This window comes from Bos mutus, chromosome 4 (assembly GCF_027580195.1).
Source record: "Bos mutus isolate GX-2022 chromosome 4, NWIPB_WYAK_1.1, whole genome shotgun sequence".
Taxonomy (NCBI): Eukaryota; Metazoa; Chordata; class Mammalia; order Artiodactyla; family Bovidae; genus Bos; species Bos mutus.
The window spans coordinates 57,230,230-57,250,350 of record NC_091620.1 but is presented as its reverse complement, the minus strand read 5'-3'; the positions used below and the strand labels follow the sequence as shown (position 1 = coordinate 57,250,350).

General features: G+C 36.0%; 1 protein-coding gene across 1 annotated transcript in view; it reads left to right on the top strand.

The window, feature by feature from the left end:
- TBX20 (T-box transcription factor 20) overlaps positions 1–8,978 on the top strand; it is a 50,102-nt gene extending 41,124 nt beyond the window's left edge. Inside the window, exons 7-8 of the mRNA XM_005889109.3 lie at positions 1,377–1,489; positions 3,859–8,978. Of these exons, the coding sequence (XP_005889171.2) occupies positions 1,377–1,489; positions 3,859–4,199 (454 nt within the window). The 3' untranslated portion in view covers positions 4,200–8,978. The remainder of the gene's footprint in view (positions 1–1,376; positions 1,490–3,858) is intronic.
- The last annotated feature ends 11,143 nt before the right edge of the window (positions 8,979–20,121 follow it).

Below are 20,121 nucleotides of genomic sequence, written 5' to 3'. Positions count from 1 at the left end.
CAATAGTCTTCCAGGCTAAACAGATTCTTTGCACTTTTCATCCTACTGGAAACAGGGATTAGACATAAAGTAAACAACATGGGCTGTCTATTCTTTGTAACATCTTCGAAGAGATGGCCCTGATTTGCACCACTGTTTTCAATCACTTAAAAGGCAATAATTTAATTATGCCATCCTTTATATAAGAACTGCCATTGCTTTCAGTTCACTTCCAGGCCTGACACAAATAAATCACTTCAATAAAATCCTTTTTTTCCTCCGTCTTAGAGATGAGAATAAGTAATGATACCAGTGATTTGCCAAGGAAAAAATGAATATAATATACTTCTTATAGAGAGGCAAAATATTTCACAAAGCCACAGTTTATTATTTAAACAATTTTTCTTGGGTGTATGTGAAAAAGGTTTAAATAATTTTATATTAGGGCATTTTTAGAGAGGCAGATACTACACTCTGTTTTTGAACTTAAATGCTGAGAGAGAGCAGTCTAAATGCCTAGGATGGGCAGTGGAATATACCTTAGAAATACATCATCCATGATTTCAGCCCATTGATGATCAAGCCTTTCTGACTTTACAAAGAGAAGATGTCTTCCAGGGTATCTGAAGCAAGTTCTTTTCTCATGTGAAGATAACTAATTCTTTCCTAAATTCATTTTAAATAATATGACACATGGCTTAGATTAAAAGCTTGAATTAATCAGCTTGAATATTATAGTTGTCATTTTATTAAAATTTGCACATCTCAATTGACTTTTTTCTTAATTACCCAAGTTACCCAGAAAGACAGTCATGCTCTAATATTATAATGAATTAAGACCTTGAGTAAGTGACTCAGCAATTGTCATATACTCTATGCACTTACTGGTTTTATTAGTAAACACCGAGTCTTTGTATGGCTAATGATATTTTGAACTATGGGCCAGTATTTCATCAGATGTTCAATTAGTGCCATTCATATCAGGTGAGTGTTGTGTTCATTAGCTGATAAAGTCACAGGACTGCAGCTCCTTGTGGTAAATTCATTATTTTTTTTATCGTCCTTAATCTCTATATTCTTATGGTTATATTTTATAGCTCCTTGTTCACGTTTGCCCCTAATTTTGTAGAATTTCGGGGGACTGTCCCTATCCTGTCCTATTTGTTTCCTTGTATTTATTAGAAACAAATACAAAGTTTCTTATATTTGTATGCTTGAGGTCATGTTTCTGAGCCATCTACAATGAAATGTGCATGTTTTGAATGTTGTCTGCCTCTGAAGTGGTGGGTTTTTGACTGAGAAAATGGTTTTACTGACTAGTACATCATTTTTAAGACTCCTCTCCTCTGATTACTTAACTTTTTGGTTTACTCACCATGTGTCATTCTCTAACCTAGGGAAAGTGTGGAGAGCCTGATTCAAAAGCATTCCTATGCCCGCTCACCCATCCGTACCTATGGAGGAGAAGAGGATGTGCTGGGGGATGAGGTTCAGACAACACAAAATCGAGGTAAGACTGCTTCCAGGCTATGCAACTGCTAGGAGCAAGAGTGCCCAATGGAGAACAAAGACAGGGAGGTGATGAGACTTCTAGTCCTCAAGGGAGAGATGGCCCCAAAGTATTTTAGGAACCTCTTCAGGAAGGGACAGCCTGAGGCTGATCATTATTTTGCCTCTACCTCTTAAGTGATTATGTTGCCTGAAGCTTTCCTGTGGCTTGTTTTCCAGTAAAAGGACACTGAGCCTCTGAGTCAGGGCTTAGGAGTTATTTCTCTGTTATCTACTACCAAAGAACTAGTGGATATGAGGGGTAGTTCCTTAATCTTTCTGAATCTGTTTTACAATCTGAAAATCAGGGAATATATCTGTTTTACTTATATCAGGAATATCTTATTAGGATCAATAATTAGAATGGAAAATATTTAAAAAATGAAGATTCTCTTAGTGGAGCGTATTGTGTAGAGGTGGTGTCCTGGGTGGTGAGAGTCCGGGAATATTAAAAAGTTGCTCTGTTGCAGATGTTAAGGGAGGAGCTCTTTGTGTCTGGAGTTCAGACAAAAGAGACTAGAGGGTGCCTGGACACAGGGATGTTTGTATAGGGAGAGTCTTATATGGACATATTTTTATGTCCATGATAAGTAATAGCATAAACAGACAAAACATATGACATCTCTTGTAAATAAATCCAAATGAGCTACTAGTAATTATGCAGTTGGAAAATTCACTGTCAACCTTTGTTTAAACTTCTGGATATTGTGATATAAGAAAAACTTACTCTTGCAACTTGTTAATTAGCTAATAAAAAATTATGGAAACTAAGCTGTTATTCCTCATAGTCTGTAATGATGTGCATGTGTGCTCAGGCTTTGAATGTTTGTTAGTCCCTCAGTCATGTCCAACTCTTTGTGACCCCATGGATTACATACAGCCCATCAGGCTCCTCTGTCCATGGGATTTTCCAGGCAAGAATACTGGAGTGGGTTGCCATTTCCTACTCCAGGGCATCTTCCCTACCCAGGGATCAAACACACATTTCTTGTATCTCCTACATTGGCAGACAGATTCTTTATCACTGCATCACCTGGAAGCCCCCCTACTACATACTAAGTATATGATAATACAATATGCACATATATTTTATATTGTGATAATTTGTTATTTTCTATTGATGTGGCTTCTAATCTTGGTCAGTACTATGCTATTTTCTTAAACACAGTATTTTGTTTTTAAAACATGATAACATGTTTTTATATCTGGTAGGGGAAATCTATGCTTGTTATAATTAAAAATATTTTAATATTCTAAACATTATTTGTCCTGATAATTTTGCAAATTGAACGTGGAAAAAAGTTTGGCATCTCATTGGTTTTTAAAGTTAAGGTGTTAGTCACACAGTTGTATTTGATTCTTTGTGACCCTATGGACTGTAACCCACCAGGCTCCTCTGTCCATGGAATTCCCCAGGCAAGAATACTGGAATGGGTTGCCATTTCCTTCTCCAGGGGATCTTCCCAACCCAGGGATTGAACTCAGGTCACCTGCATTGCAGACAGATTCTTTACCATCTGAGCCACCAGGGAAGCCATTCATTGGCTTTATACTAAACTAATACATTAATTTGGGAATAAATGAATTTTAAAAAGGCATTTTATTTTTCATCCCAGAATATGGCATGTGTCTCCAATTATTAAAACCTTTCCTTCCATCTTTCGGTAGTTGTGTGAAAAACTTCTAGTAAGTATTATGCATTTTTTTAGAGTAATTTCTAAGTATTTTTTGTTTATTTTTGGTGTTTATTACTCCCACATTTCAACTTCTGGGTATAGCTGGCACATTAAAATATGTTTGATTTTTGTGTATCTGTCTTAAATATAATCAACATAGTAAATGTTCTCATTATTTCAAAAATAAAAGGGTTATAGAAGCTAAAAAAAAAAAAAGAAGAAAAGAAAAACACTCTTGTGGGTTTTCACAATGGCTTTAGCAACCAGGTAGCTTTGTTGAAGCTTGTCTGTCCAGCCTTACAGGGATGCTGGAGGTTAAGACAGTGATAAGCTATTTGAACTTCTTTAAAGGGAATCAGGTCATTATCTTAAGGCAGGGTGCTAGCACTGTAGCCACTCTCAGAGTATGCAGGCAATCTAATGAGTACGTCTTTTTCTATTTATCAAGTTCTCTCTTCCATATATGGTATAAATGATATCCTCTTGTGTGGAAAGGTAGAGATGCCTCCTGATTGAACTGTTTCTCTTTTAAAACTGTAGATCTATATCTATCTATATATATTTTTAAATTGATGCTTACAGATAATGTAATTCTTGATTTGCATGTTGAAGTACAGTTTTTGTCTAATGAGATTTTTTTTTTTTTTCCTTTCAGGATCAGCCTTTACAACATCTGATAATTTGTCTCTTAGCTCCTGGGTATCGTCTTCATCCAGTTTTCCTGCATTTCAGCACCCACAGTCCCTGACTGCTCTCGGCACCAGCACGGCATCCATAGCAACACCCATTCCTCACCCCATACAGGGCTCTCTGCCACCATACAGCCGACTTGGGATGCCTCTGACCCCATCAGCCATTGCCAGCTCCATGCAGGGGAGTGGCCCAACATTCCCCTCATTCCACATGCCGCGGTATCATCACTACTTTCAGCAGGGTCCCTATGCTGCTATCCAAGGACTGCGCCATTCCTCTGCTGTGATGACGCCGTTTGTATGACTCTTCTAAAAGGAGAGTCCAGATCCAGAATGTGCAGATGGGTATGCAAATATAGGACAGGGGTGGTGGGTGGGATCAGGGGTGTTGGAGCAGGGGCTCTCCAGGAGACACGGGACCTATGAAAGAGGAGAGCTGGACTCAACAATAAAACCTACCACTGAGGGAAAGCACCATGGACCAGGCTTCATCTGTAGCTGGGGGACAGCTTTTGAGTTTGAGAGAGAATCAGTGTAAAGTTCTTAGCTAGCCTAAGTCCTGGAACTGAAAGGATATCAATCTACCCAGAAAGTTTAATAATACAAAGCAGATGAATCTTAAGGTGCATTATTCCTAGTGGTTAAAAATGCTGTGTCAATGCAGTAATGTATAAAGTCAACATGTATAGGTTTTCTTTCCAGTTTCCACAGGTTAAAAGAATCTTCAAAGGGGCAATACTGTATAACATAGTGACCATAACGCATAATGACTAACTTAAGTCAATTCTGTCTGTGGAAACGAGAGCCAATAGAGAAGTATTTATAGTGCTGTAGCTCAAGCATGTTTCGTTTTCCTTTGTGTTAGTTTGCTGGGGAAGGAGCTGAGATGATGCTAATGCATCCTATTTTGTGGATGAGTAGGTGGTAATGACTTCACAAAGTTCTTTCTGTAATACCGAAGGGCCAGTACCTGACAAGTTCTTTTTCACAGTCTTGTCTTCTTTCTTCCTAATTCTGTTTCTTGCAATTATTTGCCATTTATGTAGGAAAAATTTTCCATATTCAATTGTGAAATAAGAGGCTCTGTTTGTTACATTGTAAAACTGAGGTTTTCTTTTTCTAGGCTGCATTGTAAATACACTGCTTACTTATTCACTGAGGGACACTCAAAGTCTCTACACCTTGACATGTGAGACTTTGTTTCACTTAACAGCTATAATAAAAAGATGGTTGCCCTATTCTGAAAGGAATTTTTCTGCCGTGAGTACCAAAGTCCCTTTCATTTTTACTTCAGCTTTGAGAGAACTTCGTTTGTTGTTGTTTAATCACTAAGTTGTATCTGACTCTTTTGTGACCCTCATAGGCTGTACCCTACCAGGCTCCTCTGTCCATGGGATTTTCCAGGCAAGAATACTGGAGTGGGTTGTCATTTCCTTCTCCAGGGCATCTTCCCAACCCAGGGATCGAACCCGCATCTCCTGCATTGCAGGCAGATTCTTTTCCCTGAGCCACCAGGGAAGCCCCTTGGAAAACCTTATGGATGTTAAAATGCACCAGATCAAATTCTCATTTTCAATAAATCTGCTTTGTTGTTTGATCAGCCACTGCCGCTGACTGACAAGGCTTATGAATGACCATTCTCAATGCCCATATAGCCACTACTTAACCACTTAACCTACGGTCATGAATAGTTATATGTTCATATATCTGATTGGTTCTTTTTTCTCACTGTGTTACATTCAGTGACTCAGTCATTCTTCTAGGTCCATAAATATGAAATTGCATGTTAACACGATGATACCCTGACTGAAACGTTAAAAGTGCTTATAAGTAAATCTAAAGAATTTATCCACTTTATTTTCAACTCTTGCTATCTTCTTAAGGCTTATTTTGATATTTATAATAGTTTAACTATATCATAGTTATGCTTGTATTATTTTTGAGCCATATATATGTAGGCATTTACAATCAGGGCAGTATATTTGGCATTTTGCAACAGTTCATTTCCCTAATAACAAAGGTTTAATGAAGTTTGTGGTCCTTCAGCTGTAGATATAATGCACTCTAGATACAAGATTTAACCTGTCTTCTTCACAAAGTTCCCCAATACTCTTTTTTTTTTAATGTAATATCCATTCTACTTTGTTCTAACTATGAAAGTATTGAATCTGTTCAAAGAGATGGGAAATCTTGCTGCTGAGTAGAAGTGTATTTGAAAGTGAAATGTAATATATTTATCGTATCACACTCGGGGTTTTCTTTGGTTGTTTTAATGTTAGGCTTTTCCATATCAAATGCCTTTCCTGGGCATTTCCAGCCTATGAAACAAGGTATAATTGGCACAGCCTGTCTAACTGATGCTATTGCTGGACCTTGCAATTGCCTTTCTCCACTGTATCCCAAGGTTTATTTATGAAGCTGCATTAACTGAACATCTCAAAGTCCCATGGCAGACACTGAAGCTTGTTTCTAACTTCCTGCACATTATGCTATAGTATTCACAGGTAGTTTACTTTCAAACATAGCTCAGATGTGCATTTCTTTAAAAATTTAGTTATGCATAATGTTTAAAGTAAATATCCACAGAGCTTAGGATAAGGATTTACTATTTAATAGGTGGCCTGTTTGTCAGTGCTTTTAACATAGAGTACTACTACTTAAAGCAGGAATAACAAAAGTGAATGCTATTTTATATGATGCTACTTAACACTCTAATAAATGACTGGTCTACTAAAGTGAACCCATACCTGAAATTTCTTTTCAAGGAGAATGAAAGGATCGTTTTAATACTATTTTGACATTTTTTCCCAACTGGTGTGTCTCAAAGTAGGTTTATATGTTTTTATTAAATACTGTTTTATGATAGTAAGCCCTGAATTTATAACTTTATTTTGTAATCAATCAATATAAGACTAAAAATAAGTAGCATACTAGAAAAAAGCAGAGACAAAGACACCAAAGCATGCTCTTGGAAAATCACACCTGAAATTCTAAATCAGATACTTAAAAAAAAAAGTATTTAGCATTATTTGAACAAGAAAGTAAAAGCACAAGTGAAATGGAGCTTAACCTGATCAGTCACTAGTCATGGGAACTAGGGATAGATGTTTGCCCCGCAAGGGTCCTTCTGAGCTATTCTATTTATTATTTAACTCTTTGGGTATGTAACATTTAAAACTCTATAAAGCCTGTTTTATCAAAAGCAATTGCAAGAACTAGATAATTAGTGAGAAAGGCAATTGAATGGTAAAGAGCATGATTTATGGTATATTTGGAATAAATTCAGGGTTCCCCCCAGCTATATTATGGTATCAAAAAGCTTGGGTAATGTGTAGTGCTGCTAAAAAGCAGCTCTGCCTGAATGGCTTTATCTAACCCCAAAGAATTAATACATAACTTAGTAGATTCTACATATGTGATATGTTTTTAAAATATTTATCAATAATTCTGAGTAAGCTCTTCATTTCTCTTACTTAGTAAATCTAACCCCTGCCCCTTGCCTACCGTTGGCAGTATAAAGGTAAGCTTATCCAGTTTGTGCCTAACATAACACAAATTATTAGGTAACAAGGTCTACATTAATGAAGTTGTATTACACTGCGGAATTATAGGAATGGTATATTGTCTGAAAGGTCAACCATCATTTCTAGTAGGTGGGCACAGAGTAGGAGATGTTAGGCTTCCTGATGACGATGTCTCATCTAGTAAATACCCTGTGCAGGAGTCACACTGACTTGTGAGATATTCCAAAACCGTCTCCCTCCACTATTATCCGTATCTTTGTCATTGCACTTCTCTAGTCACAGTACCCATCCTGGGGGGTAAAATGGAAACCCCAAAAGCCCAAGAATAGTAAGTATCCTTAGCAGCAAAGCATCTGCCTATTCATACAGACTAAACATTTTTCACAGAGATATTAGGATATTTATCCCAGTTCTGGATTTCACATTAGCTTTTCAGGCTGTCTGCTTATATTTAAGTTGAATAATATTGAGAAAAATGAACTTCAAATAAAACAAACAGTGACTTGACCACCCCATTGAAAACATGGTCAAACTCAAACCATGACTTAGTAACTAAAGTTCAAAATGTCAGTTGTATAATGTGCAGGATCAAATATTACAAGAAAAACAACATTTTTACTCAATTGCATTGACTAAGGAAAACTTTTCATTATTAAATGTGTATGAATTGATAATTACTACAAACAAAACAATATCATACTCTACATCTAGACTGGACAGAAATAAAGCACTGGACAGAAAAGAGTTTCAGCTGCCTCCCTTAGAGAGCTGGGCTTGGGTGGATACATTTTATACATTTTTGTATTATTTTAGAATAAGGATTTTTATGTAAACAAGCAAAGGGAAGGTTAAAACGTTTAAAATTTTAGGAAATCATAACATCCTTTTGTCACTACTATCCCATGTCACTTATAAAATATGCCAGTACTTAGCTTTCTTCATCATGCTTAAATATGCAAAGGTTCATTTATTAATATTTGATAGACAATTAAGTATTTTTTGGTCTTTACTTCTCTGTCTCTCCCTTAGATAATTCTAATCCCTCCTCCCCATAATAAGAAAATAAAAACATTTTGGTGAATAGTACATCTGGACAAAAAATACAACTTGTATTTTACTTCTGGTACTTTAAAATACTATATTTAGTTGTTGCTTTTGTTAGTTTCAGAAACCTAAAAGAAAATCTTTCATTTCCTAAAAGATAAAATTTGATCTAGCCTCTTTAGTAGACTGTATCATAGTTCTATTGTTTGCTGTGTTTATTTGCTTAATGAATTGCGTGAGAACAGTCACTGTAATGAAGTGTGTGTGTTGGGGGTGGGGGGAAGGGCATGGGAAATGTTTTATGGAAAAAGAAGTTATAAGCCTAATACTATGAAGTAACATCTAATGAAGTTCTTTTTAAGTGCAATATATTTATTTCTGCTAGAAATGTATTATCAACATTATGTAATATTTGAAGCATTACATGCTATTTGTAAACAGCTTAAAATTATATATTACTCAAAATTGTACAGAAGTACAAATGTGTGAATATTAATTTCTTTCATTAAATATGGTGTGTTTTTGATATATATGCACACACTTACACCTTGCATTATCTCACACATTTTGCTTTGTGACTTTTGGTACCCTTTCCTCACCTGGAATAAAAAGAGGAAGATTAGGTAAGATTAGGGGTCCCCACTAGTCACTCCCAGAACAGACACAACCCACAGGAGTACTACACAGGGTTTTTTTGGTTTTGTCTTTTTGTACTTGAAAGTCTTTAGAGAAGACACTGCTCTCAAGTTGCTACCAGTTCCCATTTTTCTACACCCAGTTCTTTTCATTTATTCATTCATTCACTCTACCTGATGAGCCAGTCTTTGCACTTCTCTGTACTGAATGATACTGAAGACTCCACAAAGTTTAAAGAACTCCTACCTCTCATTCCAGTCATGAGCTCTTGGATGTGCTATAATGATATTACACAAAGCATACTGACACAAAATAAGATTAGCCACATTCAAAGTCTTAATACTTCTTCCATGTAACAGTCCCTCAAAATGCTTGACGTTATCAAACCTTGTGCTTTCAGAAGTCTGTTCTATTAACCTTAATATTCTGTGCCTGCAAAGCACCAGCCTTTAAAAACAAAATCTTCTATTTGGAATAATTCCAAACTTGCATAAAAGTTACATACAAAAGAAACTGTGTACTCTCTACCCAGATTCACCAATTGTTAAGGTTTTGCTCCATTTATCATTTGCATTCATACGAAGTAGTCAGTGCATATACACATACATACAAGTTGGTTTTCTGAACATCTGACAGTAAGCTTCATGTATCATGCCCCATTATCCCTACAGTAAGCTCGTATATCATGCCACATTATCTCCTAAGTAACTCAAAATATACTTCCTAAAACGGAGATGATTCCATTAAATATCAATAGCAGAATTAGCAATTTCAGGAATTTTGACCATGGTATGATATTGTGATCTACCATATTACTCTCGTTTTGTCAAATGACACCAGTGATGTCCTCTGTAGCATATTTTTTCCTTCAGTAAGGATAAGATCTGGTTCAGAATCACATATTGCATTTAGCTATTATCTTTCTTTAGTTTCCTTTAATCTGGTACCTATAGATTCTCAGTCTTTCTTTGTCTTTAACAGCAAAATAATTCCTATTTTTCAATGGCTTATAGTTTATTACAACCCTTAGTTATTTTGATGCTCAAAACATCCCAGATTTGGCCATTGGGAGCCCCTTAAGTTGGCTCCTGTGTCCCCTTGACATGTCCTAATTTGCTTTTTTAAAGTACTTCTTCAGTTTCTGGCATTACACATTGTTCCAGGTTCATCCTGTACCTTTCCTGCCTTAGCCTTGGAATTAACAATTCCTACTGGAGCCTAGATTCCTTTGTTAGTTTGGGAAACTGTATTAGGAACCAATTATCTGGGTGCCAGATGTACTTACTCTGGTATGTTTCTGGGCCTTTTCAGCTAACAGAATTAGGAATACATAAGTGTATGTAAGCATACACATTCAAATATATATATATGTGTTTGTGTGTATTAGAAATGTATTAGAAGTCATGAGTTTATGCTGCTATATTCAACTCCAATGTACTGCCATAGGGTATTTTTTTCCAGGCTTTGCCCCATTTCATATCTGTATCTGCCTTCTTCCACAGTGAGAATCCTGGCTCTCAACAACATCAACATATTTATTCACTCAATTCTACTATACACTCCAAATAATTTCATACTACTTATTTCTTACAACTACAATAAATCTTCTAAAAAGTTTAGGATTTGTTTGTAGACATTCTCTCCTCACTCAACTAAGGGTATTCAGTCAAATGACATGTTTAGTAGTTAATTAGATTAGTTTTTCTTCCTATATGGTTATGCTGTTCATTTGCAATACAACTGGGTTCATTTTTTTCAGTTTGCTTACAGTTTTAAGGATTTTTTCCCTCTCATTCTTACTCAATATATATATAATATATATAATATTAACACGCTACCAACAAAAAACTTAACAAAGAACAATAAGCAATTATAACAAGGTCACAGGATGCAAGGTCAATAAAAATAATCAAATACTTTCTAATCTACCAGCAATGAACAATTGTAATTTGAAATTAAAAATATAACACTATTTATATCAGCAACAAAATGTAAGAGAAGAAATACTTAGGTATAAATATAATAAAATATGTACAAGATCCATATGAAGAAAATGATGAAACTCTGATGAAAGAAATCAAAGAAGATCTAAATAAATGGAGATATATTCTATGTGTGCATACAGATACTCAAGAGTGAAAACCAATTGAATTTATAGACTCAACACAATTCCAGTCAAAATTCCAGCGAGTTTTGTGCCCATCAACAGATTGGTTCTAAAATTTATATTCAAAAGACCCAGAAGAGCCAACCAAAATATTGAAAAAGAACAAAGCTGGAGGACTGACAGTACTCAACTTCAAAATTTACTATAAAGCTACATTAATAAAGACAGTATGGTACTGGTGAAAGAAGGGACAAGTAGATCCACAAAACACAATGGAGAGCCCGGAAAATAAAACCATATGAATACAGTCAACTGATCCCTGACAATGAAGCAAAGGCAATTCAGTGGAGAAACTATAACTTTTTTTAAATATAAATTTATTTATTTTAATTGGAGGCTAATTACTTTATTGTATTGGTTTTGCCATACATTGACATGAATCCACCACAGGTGTACATGTGTTCTCCATCCTGAATCCCCCTCCCACCTCCCTCCCCATCCCATCCCTCTGGGTCATCCCAGTGCACTATCCCCGAGCAGCCTGTATCATGCATCGAACCTGGACTGGAGATTCGTTTCACATATGGCAATATGCATGTTTCAGTGCCATTCTCCCAAACCAGAAACTATAACTTAAAAAAAAAATTATGCCAGAACAACTGAATATCCACATGTAAAATAATGGATCTAGACAAAGACTTTTCACCCTTTACAAAAATTAACCCCAGATGGATCACAGATCTCAATGTAAAATGCAAAACTATAAAAACTCCTAGAACATAACAGGAGAGAATCTAGGTGATTTTGGATTTTTAGATACAACATCAAAAGCATGCTCCATTGAAGAAAAAGTTAATATGATGGACTATATTACAATTTAAAAAAATTGTTCTATGAAAGACATTACTAGGAGAATGAAAAGATTGGCCACAACTGGGAGAATATGTTTGCAAAACACATGTCTGATAATGGGCTTGTATTAATATACAAAGACCTATTCAAACTCATCAATCAGAAAACAATCCATATTTTTAACAGGCAAAAGATCTATCTGAATAGAAAACATACCAAGAAAATATATAAAGGTGGCAAATAAATATTAAAATATGCTCAACATCACATGTCATTTGGGAAATGCAAATTCAAACAACAACGAGATGCCATTACACACCTGTTAGAATGGCTAAAATCCAAAACACCAACAATGCCAAATGCTGACAAGGACAAAGAATAACAGTTATTGCTGGTGAGAATGCAAAATGGTACAGCCACCGTGTATGACATTTTGGAAAAGGCAAAACTATGGAGATAGTGGACTTCCCTAGTGGCTCAGATGGTAAAGAAACCGCCTGCAATGTGGGAGACCTGGGTTCGGTCCCTGGGTTGGGAAGATCCCCTGGAGAAGGGCATGGCAACCCACTCCAGTATTCTTGCCTGGAGAATTCCCCACAGACAAAGGAGCCTGGCGGACTACAGTCCATGGGGTCTCAAAGAGCCGGACATGACTGAGTGACTAAGCACATGGAGATAATAAAAAGATTAGTGGTTTGCAGAGGTTTGGGAAGAGAGATGGATGAAAAGGTGAAACATATAGACTTGTTAGGGTGATGAAACTATTCTGATGATATTATAATGAAGGATACATGACATGATGCATTTGTCGAAGCCCAAAGAACCATAGAGCTCAAAGAGTGAGCCATAATGCAAACTATAATTACATAAGTTAATAAAAATGTATCATTATTAATTTATCAACTGTAACAAATGTACCAAACTAGTGCAAAATGTTAATACAGGATGTGCAACAGTAGAGGGGAAGGGTATATGGGGACATATAGGAATTCTGTACTTTCTGCTCAGTTTTTATGTAATTCTAAAACTATTTTAAGAAATAAAGTCTATTAATTAAAAAAAAATAGCCCTTTACCACTGAGCTGCTCAGTGGTAAAGAACCCAACTGCCAATGCAAGAGATGCAGGTTCAATCCCTGGGTCAGAAAGATCGCCTGGAGAAGGAAATGGCAACCCACTACAGTATTCTTCTTGGGAAATCCCATGGACAGTAGGAGCCTGGTAGGCTACAGTTCATAGGGTTGCAAAAGAGCAGAACAGGACTTAATGACTAAACAACAACAATTTTAAAAAGCCAATGAGCTACCACTTCACACCCACTATGATGGCTATAATCAAAAGATTGAGAGTAACAAGTGTTGGCAAGGATGTAAAGAAATTGGACCCCTTGTACATTGGTGGTGAGAATATAAAATGATATGGCCACTTTGGAAAACAGTCTGGTGGTTCATTAAAATGTTAAAGGTAAAGTTACCACATGACCTAGGAGTTCTATGCCCGGTATATATCTAGGAGAAATGAAAACGTATGTTCACATAAAATCTTGTATATGTATATCCCTATTATTCATAATATCCATAAAAGTAGAAACAACCCAAATGTCCATCAACTGGTAAACAGATAAATGAAATTTGTTATATTTATGTAACTAAATATTATTTAGCTATAAGAAGAAATGAAGTACTGATATGTGCTTCAACATGGATGAACCTTGAAAACATTACACTAGGCGAATGAAGCCAAACACAAAAGACACGTTGTGTGACTCCATTTATATGAAACACCCAGTAGAAAGATACTCAGAGAGACAGAAAGCAGACTGCTAGGGGATAGAAGAAAGGAGAAATGGGAATGACAGCTAGCTAGTATGATGTATTTTGGGGGTGGGGAGTAGTAAAAATGTGGAATTAGATAGCAGTGATTGTTCCACAACACTGTGAATATACTAAAGTCACAGAATCCTACACTTTAAAAGAATATATTTCATGCTATGTGAATTATATATCACTAAAGCTGTTACTTTAAAACATAAAAAAAGCTATCCAGAAAATATTTCATTTCCATTTTTTAGGGCCCAACTTGTCAACTTTGAGGACTTCCAGGGAGTAAATCATGTGTACTTGTGAGTTAAGAGTGAGCAGTCTAAAATCTTCTCCCTGCCTCAAAATTCCTTTTTATCTGTAAAAAGAAGATAATTCTGCCTATTAGATAGCATTGTATGGTTTTAGGCTCTCAATTTAAATTGGGTTATTTTTATCTCCTCTTTTTTTTTTTCCCTAGGAAGAACTGTAGCTGTTTCTTTGGACTCCCTGGAACAGAAAAAGATGATATAAATACTTCCATTTCCATCTTGAGCCTTGATATGGTAATAATTACTTTTATAAAACATTTACTATATCTATATACTTTATATACATTATCTTACTTAACCTTTGCAACAACTCTTTGAGGCATGTGCTATTATTATTCCCACTTGAGGTATGAGAAAATTGAGGCATAGAGAAATTAAATGCTCAGAGACCTACAAAGTAAGTGAGATAGCCAGGTTTCAAACCCTGTCTGTATTCATAACTAAGACTCTGTGCTAAACCCTATGACAAATATTTCTAGATTTTAGAGAGAAAAATTAAGGCCTACATTGCCTTTACTTTCTGTTTCTCTGAATATCCTTCTGCTGGGCATTTCATATACGTGGATTTATACAATACATTGTCTTCTGTGTCTCCAGGTACATAATCTTAATTAAGAAACATAAACAAATAACTCAACAATTTTTCTCTACTGAATTTTACATTGTCACTGATGAGTCTCAAGAAGAGTTTCAGATTGTAGCAATGACAAGAAGGAAATTCTAAACTTCCACATTTACCTTTTAAGAACAAGTCAATATTTATGTGAAAGCAGGACTCTGATGTCCAAAGCAAGAGCTTGGTGGTCTTCATAAAAACACTTATTATTTAGGGACGTTTCCTCTTCCCTTTATACACTAGTTGCCACTTAGGCTTCTAAAGGATGGACATAATTAAGAGAATAGGAACAATGAAGTCAACTGTATCTAAGAGACTGGACATCATATAGAATCAGGAAAGAACCAGAACAGAGTTTAGGGATGCAGTAGAGGCCAGGTTGGGGCTGGGCTGAATAGGTAGAGTGAGATAGGCTTAGTTCATCTGAGTTGGCAGTGAGAGGTGTAGCAACCGAAGGACAGGATAGGGAACAAATTGAGGGGTAGATTGCAGAGAGTAAGACCATCAAGGTGGAATCTGAACACATAGCTAGAGACAGGTAAGGAGAGAAGAGAAGCATGGTTAACAAGGGAGTTTGGTACAGGGCACTATATAACTCAACATGTATATTTTTCCAGCTACCTAAACGTATGTTCAAATACTAACTGGAATCAAGTTTAAAAGTTTAAATAAGGCTATGCGTGCATGCTAAGTGGCTTCAGTTATGTCTGACTCTTTGCAACCCCATGAACTGTAGCCTGCCAGGCTCCTTTGTCCATGGGATTCTCCAGGCAAGAATACTGGAGTGGGTTGCCATGCCCTCCTCCAGGGGATCTTCCCAACCCAAGGACTGAACCTGTGTCTCTTAATGTCTCCTGCACTGGCAGGTGGGTTCCTTACCACTAGGGCCACTTTACCACTTCGGAAGCCCTGTAATAAGGCTATGCAGTCCACAGTCTTTATTTCATGGTTGAAGAAATCAGAGCTGGTGAAGTAAATTGCCAAGACATACTGGCTAATATCCTACTGTGATATTTCTTTACCACTGTGTTATAATCAAAGTTAAATTTTAAGTCAATCTAAAGTGAGATATAAAACATAGCACACACGTGTCTTATGTTTCACTTCTTTTTTTGCTATATTTTGCATCTAAGCTGCTCATACATAAACAACAGTCCATTCTTTAATATGGTCTAAGACTTTTGCTTATTTGTAGTAGTTCTTGAATTAGTTACTTTGGTTGTAAATTTTTTTAAATCCATATGTTGGAAATTATTCAAGGAACTATCATCATTGGGTTCATGGAAAAATGGACTTTGGGGGTATGACATAAATACATGCCCGTGGTTGTGTATGTATTGGTTAAGTCATTTTAAAATGATTACCGAGTACCCTTCTGCTCACATCAGTGTGCACATATTATACAATCAGGTGGTCTCTCTGTGGGGGAGGTGAAGGAATTCTCCCAATTAATTACTGGATTATCTTCCTTCCTCTGAATGAAATATTTCTATATAAAGGCTGTTTAAGGTCAAGCAGATCTCATTTCATCTGATATAGGCCTGGGGAACTAACCAGTATGGGTGGTTGAGAGAGACAGTTTTAAAAGGAGAATAGGACCCTCACAGACACAGAAGGACTAGAACTTCCAGAAATTTCAACTTATTACAAGATATCTTTTCTCCTGTGGATGAAAAGGCAGTGTTTACACAAAGTATCACATACAGATGTATTTACATTCAAGCTGTATGCTTCACTGCAATTTGATGACTTTCCATTTTCTTCTATGAACAAGCACCTGCATAAAACTAGAATTGAAACAGGCTCTATAAAGTAATTCATAGCAGCAAATGCACTATATAAAAATGAATCAATGCAAGATATGTAATGCTTTTAGACTGAAGTTGTTTCATAAAACATACATGTGCAAAGACATTTCTTTTAGTGGAAGTAACTTGCTGCAGATGAATTTGAAAGGACCTTTTAACATATATGAAACAGACCAATCAGAAAATAAACAGCCACCAAGAAAACTGAGTCTATGGTTATTCTATTTTTGAAGCAAATACAGAGATACATGAATAAACAGAATTTTTTTCATCTTTGTGAATTTATAGGAAGTCTTGCAAAAGTATAGAAAATGAATCTCATTCAGTCCATCTTTTAAAAACTTAATTGAAATGAATAAAATAACTAAATCTAAATGCTCTGAAAAAATCTTGGATATGTGGCTCAGTAATAGTTAATATAATCATGAGATCCTAAGAATTTTGCTCTCATCTTTAGGACTAGTTAATGATGACAGACTAGAGGTAAACACTTTGATGCCAATTCCAACTCTTTAAAGAGGGGGAAAAAAGTAATGTATACGAAACTGTGAAATAGCACAAATAAAACCCCATTTTGTATGCATATTATTAAAGTGAAATTAGTATTCTAAATTATCAACTTGTATAATATTTTCAAAGCAATATTCACTTTATTATCTCAATCTTTCCAGATCCATATAACTAAGCTAGATATAGATGTAACTCAACTATCCACTTAAATTTATATCTATATATTTGTGCAAAGTTAAAACACTTAAACTTGATTAAAAATATCTGACTCAATGAAAGCAAAATCATTATTATTTGTGAAAACCAAACACTGGCCATGATGAATATCTTAATTATTTTGATATATGAAATACACAATGTAATATCTTTATGATGGATTAATTTGGAATTTCCCTACATTTCCTATTTAGTTAACTGATGTACAATAACAGTGATTTTTTCATATTTAAAAAAATGAACTAAAAAACTTCTGTTAATTGTTAAAATCCTGATTTACAAGTCATTACTGCCATCTTCAGGTTTTACAGTTTCACTGCATTTTGGCATAAAGAAGCAATTGCTTTACTAAAAGAAAACTTGAGACACGTTTTAGACATAGATGCCTGGAAAATCTCTATGTGAGGGAAACAATTTGCTAAATCACGTATTATCTTCATTTCAAAGAGAAAAAAATAATTTGAGAATATACTGCATTATATAAAATTATAATGCACTGTCAGTTCAGCAGAAAATAAGTATCAGGAATACTGATTTAAGTCATTGCTATTAACAAGCATATAGCTAAATATGACTGCAACAACTGTGTCCAAAATAGCTAGCTCAAAATAAATGAACAATGTTAGGGAAGTTATACAAGATGAAAACATGCCATGATTCTGTTCAACAGAATAAAACTGAGTGTCATGTTTCCCCTCACATACACAATCTATCCCTCCCCTTACTGAGAGAATGCAAAATCATTTAGGCAACTCTCAGTTTTCTCAGTTAACTAGTGAGCACAGAATTCTTATTACTGTTTAACAATAGAACTAACATAAAACTAATGACAAAAATATAGGTGAGCAAAACATTAATTGGAAGTAATACTTATCAGCATACTCTAAATATGGTCACTCCAGAGGACTTTATCTTATTTTTTGGTCATAATGTACGACATGTATGATCTTAGTTCCCTGACCAAGAATCAAAGCCCTGCCCCTTGCAGTGGGAGCTTGGAGTCTTAACCACCGGACCACCAGGTAAGTCCCCAAGATATAGTAACAATTTTAAAAGTAAGCATGTACTCTTTTAGATGCTTTACTATGCTTTAAGTGCTTCAGCATTTTTCAGATCAGGATATAAATATTAGAGTGACTAAGTTACTAAACTAAAGGTCACACACTGGTAATTTTCCATATATGAGTCTTCTATGTAAAAGATTTAGAGGGGAGTATGTGAAGTCACTCAATTTGTGTCTGACTCTTTGCAACCCCATGGACTGTAGCCTATGGGGTTACTCCTATGTATGGGGTTACTTCTATGTTAAACCTATGTAGGTTCCTCCATCCATGGGATTTTCCAGGCAAGAGCACTGGAGTGGGTTGCCATTTCCTTCTCCAGGGGATCTTCCCGACCCAGGGATCAAAGCCAGGTCTCCTGCATTGCAGGCAGATGCCTTACCAACTGAGCCACCAGGGAAGTCCATGGAACACAGTTAATTCTATGTGTTTACTATACACTGAATCATATATACACTGCTTATTTTACCTTTAACACTATATGCATGCTAAATTACCCAATCATGTCCAGCTTTTTGTGACTTTATGGACTGTAGTCTGCCAGGCTTCTCTGTCCATGGGATTTTCTAGGTAAGAATACTGGAGTAGTAGCCATGCCTTCCTCCAGGGGATCTTTCTGACTCAGGGATAGACCCACATCTCCGGCATCTCCTGCACTGGCAGGCAGGTTCTTTACCATTAGCTCCACCCAGTAAGCCCATCTTTAACACTATAAGTATTTTCCTATACTGTTAAGTATTCATTTAAAATTGCTTTATTCAATTTAGCAATGCTTCACCATCATCGGTGTTCTGTAATTCACTGTTTGACATGGGAGTTCTAATTTTCACTTATGTAAATAATAGTACAATGAACATCATAAAAATTATTTTTTAAATGGAGAACATGACCAGATTTGAACCTTTGAGGGCTAGACCAAGGATAAGCATATGCTTTATTCTGTTTGCACATGGAGTGATCCAAAAGACAACAGGAAACTCGAAGAAACAAATTCGCAAAGAGAGAAACGTAAGAAACAGACAAAACAGACTGAAGAAAAGACCAAAATCAGAAATTTCAGTTCAGAGTTATACAAGAAAATGTCCCTGAAAATGACATTTGGCCAACATCCCTGTAGCAGCCACTCTTTGCTCCCAGAAAACTACCCACTCCTCACAAAAAACAAAGATGTAAAACATAAAATCACTTAAGTAGATAATCTATCAACAGGGACCCTCAAATTACCTTTGAAAATATTCAACAAGATATAACTTAAACACATCTAGGAAAAATCACAGCGTTGAAGAATAAACAGATTATTTGGGAAAACACTGATTTTTAGAAAAGGCACAGGTGACCATATCGATTTCAGGTAAAAGAGTGTATAATTCAGTTGACTTGAAATGTCTGTTGGAAAATATAAATTCCCCAAACTGATACCAGAAGTAGTAACCTGTAAATATACCAATAATGATAGACTGCTGCTGCTGCTGAGTCGCTTCAGTCGTGCCCGACTCTGTGCGACCCCGTAGACGGCAGCCCACCAGGCTCCCCCGTCCCTGGGATTCTCCAGGTAGGAACACTGGAGTGGGTTGCCATGTCCTTCTCCAATGCATGGAAGTGAAAAGTGAAAGTGAAGTCGCTCAGTCCTGTCGGACTCTTAGAGACCCCATGGACTGCAGCCTACCAGGCTCCTCTGTCCATGGGATTCTCCAGGCAAGATTACTGCCATTGCCTTCTCCG